The following is a 7,968-nucleotide window of genomic DNA, read 5'->3' on the forward strand; positions in this document are numbered from 1 at the left end:
ACAGCTAAAGGCACCATGGCCACCATAATAAATAATAAATATATACAATTTTTTTTGTGTGTGTTCATTACCCTTTCTCACCACTCTGTAAATGTAAAAAAAGATTATTAATATACTGTTATCTTTGGGAAATTTGGTGCCACTCATGCAGAGTTAAATTTAAATGGTCCACAACATAGAAATGAGCTCAAATTCATGCATCATTAGTGATAAATGCAAGAAGTAGAGGACCAGTTGTCAAGAAATAGATGTACCAAATTACTTTGAATAGCTGAGAAAATCTTTGATCTTAAAGACATATGTCAACACAATAACGTTCTAGCAAACAATGTGGAGATAAGAAAGAGGGCCTGTGATTTATTAAAATAAGCCACTGCAATTTTTACCAAACTATTTCCAAGTATAGCATTGAGTGGTAAGGAACATCCAGCCATCATTACACCAGGAACAAGCAACTGCTTCTTTAATAATAACATGATATCCAAGGTGCAGTAATTTGCCACATCATTTATTTCATGACTTTTCAAATAGCTAAAAAGTATGTCTATGTGCTCTCTGCCCTTAAAAGTGGAACATGCTGTAATCTTCTGTATCTGCTATGATAAAAGTAGCGTCACCTCTGAATCAAGGGATATAGTTAATACTACTTACATTTTCTATAATTTGCCCCCCAAAATGTCGGATTTAGATAAACTGTATGGAAATTTTTGGCTTTCTCCACCTTAAATCTACAACTATCATGTTCACTCTTAAATAAACCACAGTGGTTTATCCTTATTCCTCAGCTACATATAGTTAAGGCTCTCCTTGGGAGCTTGCATTAAACATGCCAACAGAAAGAGAAGCAGAGAGAATGTCAAGGCCATCAGAAGTGGAGTGATATTGAAGCGGTGGTATTGATTTGGTATAAGCAGATGAGAGGAGAGCCGGGCTGTGTGATACTGGCTGACAGATACATCGGATCGCCCTCAGCACTTCACATATAGCAACAGCACAAATTGGCCATGCGTGCATACTAATTACACTTTGATACAGATTTGAGCTATGAAAGGAAATTTTTAGCTGTCTGACTGTCTACAAGTCCATGCATCTGTCCATCTATTCATTATCCATCAATGCACCCACATCAATTCCACCCATATCCACCCATCTGTCAATTTATTTAGCTTTCACATACATTATCAGTCAGCACGCGTGTATCTGTTCCCACTATCTGCCTTTACTCGCAATGTCCAACAAGCTGAATCTGACTTGACACATACTTCACATCCCACATGCATTAACATTCATTTAGTTACATAATGACAGAGGATGACAGTGTCCAATTTTTTTAATGTCTCATGTCATGTCCGGAAATGCTGAGAAGCTCATATCAAAAAAGTAAATGCCCACGAAACTTCAATCACAGCACGCCACAGAAACAAAATGTATAATCAAGCTTTACATTGACAGCCTCTGTTTATATTAGCCACACAGGCGGTATAAAAGAAGTGGACTTAGCCACAGTGACTTCACCCACTAATTTTTGGACTACCATTTTGAAGCCTTGAGTTTGGCATTTCGGCCATTGCCATCGTGGTTTTTGAACCAGAAGAGATCATATTTAGATGAGAATTTGGAGCTGGGGAGCCACACCCTAAAGCATACCCTCCTTTATTGTCTATTTTTCTAATGAAGACTTGGAACTAGCGATTGAGACCATAGAGCCATTAGGAAAGTGTTTACTGAGGTAATAAATCAAGTGTATATACAATTGGATTTGTTTTTGCAACCAATGGAGTTGCCCCCTGGTGGCTATCAAAAGGAATGCAGGTTTAAGGCACTTCCGCATTGGCTTCACTTTTCAGACCCAGAGGCTTCTTTTATACAGTCTATGATTCACCATCATTATGATGATATCACACATTGCTCCCAGCCTGAACCACACCATGACCTGTTATTCATTGCAAAGAAGCTCTGTGACTTGTCATATGAGGGCACATTTGCGATTGCCTATTTGTTATAATTAATTTGAAAAATAATTTAAGTGAAATGGAGCTGCTTGAAAGATTAAAGGAACTTTTAAGTAATCTCTCCCGTTCCTTTCTCCTGTCCTTTCATCTCATGTTACTAGCTCTTAGCTTAACTAAAGTAATGCTGTTTATTTTGTGCTTTTGCTTTGTGTATTGCTCTCTTCCTTTTCTTCCATCCTGCTCTTCTTCTTGTTTATCTCATCTGATCTTCTTACCATCCAGTCATAAAAGTAAGGAGCTGAGTTTGTTGTACAGCTGTGTGTCCACTACCTGAATTTGGATGACTTTTAACCACTCATCATGTTGACATTTGATTTTGTGTAATTTTGTTTATGTGTTACCCTGATTATCACTGTAACCAATCATGTAGTGAAAGATAAATACACTTAAAATGTTGAAAAAAAGATTTAAAGATGTGTTGCATATTGGTCCTAAATGTGGTTCAGGGGCTTTCCCTTTTGCCATAATCAGGCAAATCATGTTAAAAATTATATTTATTATAAATATTTATTGGAACTAAATGTCTTATCATTTCTTTTATTTCAGGTCATTTGTCTTATGATCTGATATCCACTTTATCAACATCTACGTGTACCCCCACACCACCAAAAACAGAAAAGCACGCTATTTATGTACTGTACTATATATACACTTTCATTTAGAGTATTAGTTCTGCTGAGGTCATTGATAGACCACAGTGGATGGTAACCATGGTGACATGGCTCTTGTAGCTGTTGTTTTTATGGCTGTCAAGACATTATGATGTTAATAAAGTTAGGTCATGCTGTGCAGGGCCTCCGGGCTTTGGTGCGCCATGGGATTGATTGATGATTCTGTTGTCAGTTCAATCTAAGAAATGCATTGGAATGGGGGGGGGGAGGAGGAGGAAGGCGAATGGGGGACAACAAAATAGATTGTTAAGAATGAGAGCTGAGAGGGAGAAAGAAGTGAAGTTAAGGAGGGAAGCAGTAGAAATTTGGAAATGGAGAGAAGTGTGAAGTTAAGGTAATGAGTGTACAGAAAGATACTTCATATCTGAATTAAGGGGGGGGAGGGGGGGGGGAATAACTGAAAAGTTTGAGAAATAACAATGACAAATAAAGATGGAAGGGAAGAAGAATGAAACAAAACAAATAAAGCATATATAGAGAGGTGTGACAGGCAAAGAAAGGCTGGCACAGGGCAGGGAGCGGGGCATTTTCTCTGACAAGTCTGTGTGAAAAAGTAAATACAATAAATACAACATATGAAATTGGGGAACTGTGGGGGATGAGAAAATAATATCTTGTCAAGATGCTGAGTTGGATTGATAACTGTGCATGGCTGTGAGTGAAATGAGACACAAGACACAAATACACACACAAGACAATGAATGAGTCAGTAACAGAGCATAAGTGAGGATAGCTGTATTTGAAAAAAACTGACCACACACAATGTAGAAGTGACACTGAATTATGTAATTCAATTTCACTTGTCGATTTAAAAAAAAGTTTGATTTGTAATGCTTACATTGGTTCCTTGGCTTATTCACATGCCCTTGAAGGAAACTTATGCACACACACGCGCAAATACACTAACACAAACAGATATATGTATGTGTGCATCTATTTATTCTGACTGTTGATACATGCAAGAAAAAGTATTAGCATTGCAGTGCACAGGGCACAGCACACACTCTGTAATTGGTTCAGTGTGGACGCTGAATACTGATATACTGGTAAAACGATCAGGATCCCACTCCAATGCTCTATTCAATAGCAATACTCTACTATTGATTTATATGCATTATATCTGCACACACTAAACAGCTGCACCCAGAAAGCGAAACAGATGAACCAGACAAGAATATTGTAGGTTCATTTCTTTGTGGTGAAAAGGGAAAACATCATTAATCCATTATCTTGCTTGGCAAACATTAAGCCCTTTCCGCTTGGCATTAATATGTGTCTCATATCCAGCTTGTGCCTAGATATGAATTAATTGGATTGCATTTAGACCAGCAATGAAATGCATATTTGGTATGCACATTAAAAGTAGCTTTATCTTTCCTTTGCCAAAAAGAGCATTTTGTGATATATATCATATCTTTTCATCACCTCCTTTAAATCTGATAATAAATGCTGAGTTTTTCTTGTTCTCCATTTTTAACAAATATTGCTCTGCTGAAGTTTCAACCATTGAATTCACTCTTCATAGTTAATGCAGCCAAACGTATGTCTGTGCACCTCCCGTGATGTTTTGGTTGATTGGCTCTTCATTGCAACTTGGGTGCATTTCTGCCTCGATTTGATTTGTTGTTGCTCTGTCTTATCACAGTTCAGTCAACCAGTATCTCTGTTAATTCAGACGGAAAATGGCTCAGAGTGTAAAGGAAAAACCACTGCGTTAGATTCTATAAAACACCATCCCACTGTAGGACTGGTCCGACTGGTGGTGTTGGGGTGTGATCATTTAGCTTTTAGTTGAATATTCTAGGATTGTCACATGGAAAGATGGGATAGGTTAGCCTCAGTTTGCCTGTGGCAGTTTTCTGAGATACTGTAAAAGCAACATTATGTAAGATTCTTTGTTGTTTTTTGTGTAATTTACTGTCGTCATAAACAAGGACAGCTGAACACGTGCATTTGTTATGATTACATTACATCAAAAACTAGCAAGTCACCAACTTTGCTTACACAGCCAAACATCAAGCTTTGTACACAGAAGGAATGCCAGATCGGTGTCTGTCTCTCACCAGCGGAAGCCTCTTGCTTGGTCACTCTTTTTTATCTTCTAATCTTCCTCCGTCAACATCCTCTTTTGTCTATTCACCTCTGCCATCAGCTTACGTCCATAGAGGTTGCTGAGCCTGCTTATGTTGTCAGCTCGCCTGGTTCATCCACGAGCACCAGCATAATGTTGCTTGAAACTTGGGTGGCAAACTAGCCAACAAAGCTAGACGGCAACTGATGCAGGAGCATTTACAGTAAAGTTACCAACAATAAATCTGATGATACACAGAGCAACTTTTAGAGCAATCGTGCAGGGCAACATTGCTGTCAATGGTAATGAGTAAAGATTACTAGCGTAATCCCCTTCCCCCACCACTCCGCCACCAGCCCCGCACCGCCGGCATCCGTTCAAAACATAGTCGGACTTGCCACTAGCAAGATTGCCCAGCAACATTGCTCAAAAAGTTGCCCCGTGTATCATCAGCTTAAGTGTGTTATCTATTAAGTTTGCTAACATCAACTTGATATTTATAGCTTGCGACGATACCTCTGTCTGTGGCTAATTTTGCTCAAGTCTGCTAACACAGGTACATCAACCAAGCGCAACAACACAAGACGTAGCAAGCCAGCTAATAAGTTATTACTTAAGTCCAACAGACAGAACACCAACTCGTCATCAGTCCTGCAGCCTTTCACCTCTTTTAGCTTACACCAACGGGTAAAAACCAGTATCCAATATTTACTCTTGTCCTGTCGCTTGTGTCACTCTTTTTCTCTTCCTCTGCCATGACATCCATATTGACAATAACAAGCTAGCTTGAGCCCAGAGTGCCAATGACAGAGACTCCATTCACCCTATTACAAGTCACCAAAGTCATCAAAATGATTTTAAATATATTAATAATCATAATAATAATGCCTTAATATCAGATCAAAAAGATTGGGGACAAAGACATAAACAGATTAAAATGTATATTTTTATTGTTGTTTAGGATGGGGGACTATTATTATGGTGGGCAAAACCTACAGTATCTGTTGTCAGATTTTATATTCCCACAATATCCATAACAACAACAATCTTACTCCTAACAGAAGTTCAGTTTTGCTAAGTCAACATCAATAGCTCAATAAGACCTTGGGCTTTGTTTTTTGGTGTGTACATGGAACAAGAGCCATGTGGAGACAAAGATTACAGGTTGATATTTGCTTCTGAGACTCCAGTGAAACCCTAACAAAACTTGAACGGGCGAGGTCTGAATTTTATTTTCTTTTTTTCTGCTGGCAAAGCAAGAGTCAGCATTTTTGTTTCCCATGAAGGTTTGTTGGTTTCATCGTATGAGACTATATGGAGAAAAAGCATTGCAGGAAGAAAAAAAATCAAGTCTGTGAGGTGTTAAGGTCATGCAGCCTCAGCAAATAAAGACATAATGTGTGTGTGTGTGTGTGTGTGTGTGTGTGTGTGTGTGTGTGTGTGTGTGTGTGTGTGTGAGAGAGAGACTGATAAAGAGAGAGAGAGAGGTGCCAAAGTGAGATAGGAAGTGAATTAGGGAGAGAGAGAGAGAGAGACAACATTTGAGGTAGAAAGTGCAAGGTAAAGAGAGTGAGAGAGTTAGAGAGCCAGAGATGGACAGAGATAGTAGTGCCTTGGAGCCAGTGTCCATATCTCTTGCCACCAATGACTTCTGCTGCTGCACTACAACTAATGGACTCTGTCCTCCTCTGCCATCTTATCTGCCCCCCCCCCCCACCTTTCCATCTCTTACTACTTGATGCCGTGCTATCTCTCCACTTCACCGTTCCACCTCTATCTCATTTTTATCATGCTTTGGTCTTTCTTTCTCTAACACGTTACCTCTATCTTTATCGCAACTTTTCTATGTTGTTCAGTTTTCTTCTTTACTTTCACCTGGTTAATACTGTTTTCATCCTCCCCACCACTAAAACCAAAAAAGTTCAACCTTGCCTTCTCTATATTTGTCTTCACAGCATGGATGAAGAAAAAAACATGCAGTTTTTATCTGTTTTTCTCTCTTTTTAGTCTTGAAATATTTCCTTCTCTGCTTGTCTAGTATCTGTGCAGAGCTGAACAATTGCAGCTTTTCACTCCAAAATAAAAATTAAAAAAATCTAGTGAGAAGTTGTGAAGGAGACATGTTAAGTGAATGAAACTACTAAAGTAACTTCAGTTGACACATTGTGACAAGTGTCTCCATATGTATTTAGAATTAATAAATCAAAATTGGTGCATAGTTAGTAATAGTTAGCAAGTGTTATAGAGATGAATTCCTCTTAATGAAAATTATCATAAAAGCAATTCTTACATATATTCTCTATATCTGTGCCCCTTTCAGATGACCCAGGAACAGTATATCCTTGCGGCGCAGCCCAACCCGCTCCACCAGCGGGGGGCGTCGGTGTGTGGCACTCAGGTTTACCCAGCAGTGGGGATCTACGGCTGGAGGAAGAGATGTTTGTACTTCTTCATCCTCCTACTCCTCGTCACCATGATCGTCAACCTGGCACTGACCATCTGGATCCTCAAAGTCATGAACTTCACTCCGGTAAGAGCTGTGTGTGTATGTCATTAAAATGCCAGGGTGTTATATGGTTTTGTGTTTATGTAGGAGTTAATGTGAAAAAGCTATAAGATGTGGTTTTAGAGGTTTGCAGTAATGTAACACAACATGGGAGTGATGATAAAATCAACAAAGGTTCAAGTGTGTGTGTGTGTGTGTGTGTGTGTGTGTGTGTGTGTGTGTGTGTATGTTTATGAACACATGTGTTGCATGCACCAATACATCAAGTGGATGTTGGCTGCCCTTAGAATTAAAATGATCTCATCCAATTGGTGGTTTCCACTATTAATGAATATGAAGTTACATATTATTAGTTACTTCTTACTCTCAGCTCTCTGTTGACAGTGTTGTTAATGTTATGTCCACAAATATGTAATAATGTTTTTTCCCTTCCTTCCTTTCTTTTTCATCTTAATCTTATTTTACTGGACCCATTCAGAATGCACTAATTTGTTGAAAATTTTAATGATTAATTTATTTATATAATATCCCTATGTGATCATTTGAGTGTCCGAATTAAGACTTGCACAATGAAATGAAATACCTCCAATTATTATTATTATTATTATTGTTGTTATTATTATTATTATTATGATGAAGGACATACAGTATTTGTTATTTAGTTTGGCAGTCTTTGTTAAGAGCTTTTGCAGTGACTGCGCTGCCTTT

The 7,968-nt window shown here is 38.5% G+C and overlaps 1 protein-coding gene across 1 annotated transcript in view; it reads left to right on the forward strand.

Annotated features, from left to right (window-relative positions):
• The first annotated feature begins 7,074 nt into the window (after positions 1 to 7,074).
• The window catches only part of LOC123969844 (zeta-sarcoglycan), a 187,625-nt gene continuing 186,731 nt past the window's right edge, over positions 7,075 to 7,968 (forward strand). The window contains exon 1 of the mRNA XM_046047569.1: positions 7,075 to 7,284. Coding sequence (XP_045903525.1) covers positions 7,075 to 7,284 — 210 coding nt within the window. The remainder of the gene's footprint in view (positions 7,285 to 7,968) is intronic.

The sequence above is a fragment of the Micropterus dolomieu genome, linkage group LG04 (genome assembly GCF_021292245.1).
Source record: "Micropterus dolomieu isolate WLL.071019.BEF.003 ecotype Adirondacks linkage group LG04, ASM2129224v1, whole genome shotgun sequence".
NCBI classification, from domain to species: Eukaryota; Metazoa; Chordata; class Actinopteri; order Centrarchiformes; family Centrarchidae; genus Micropterus; species Micropterus dolomieu.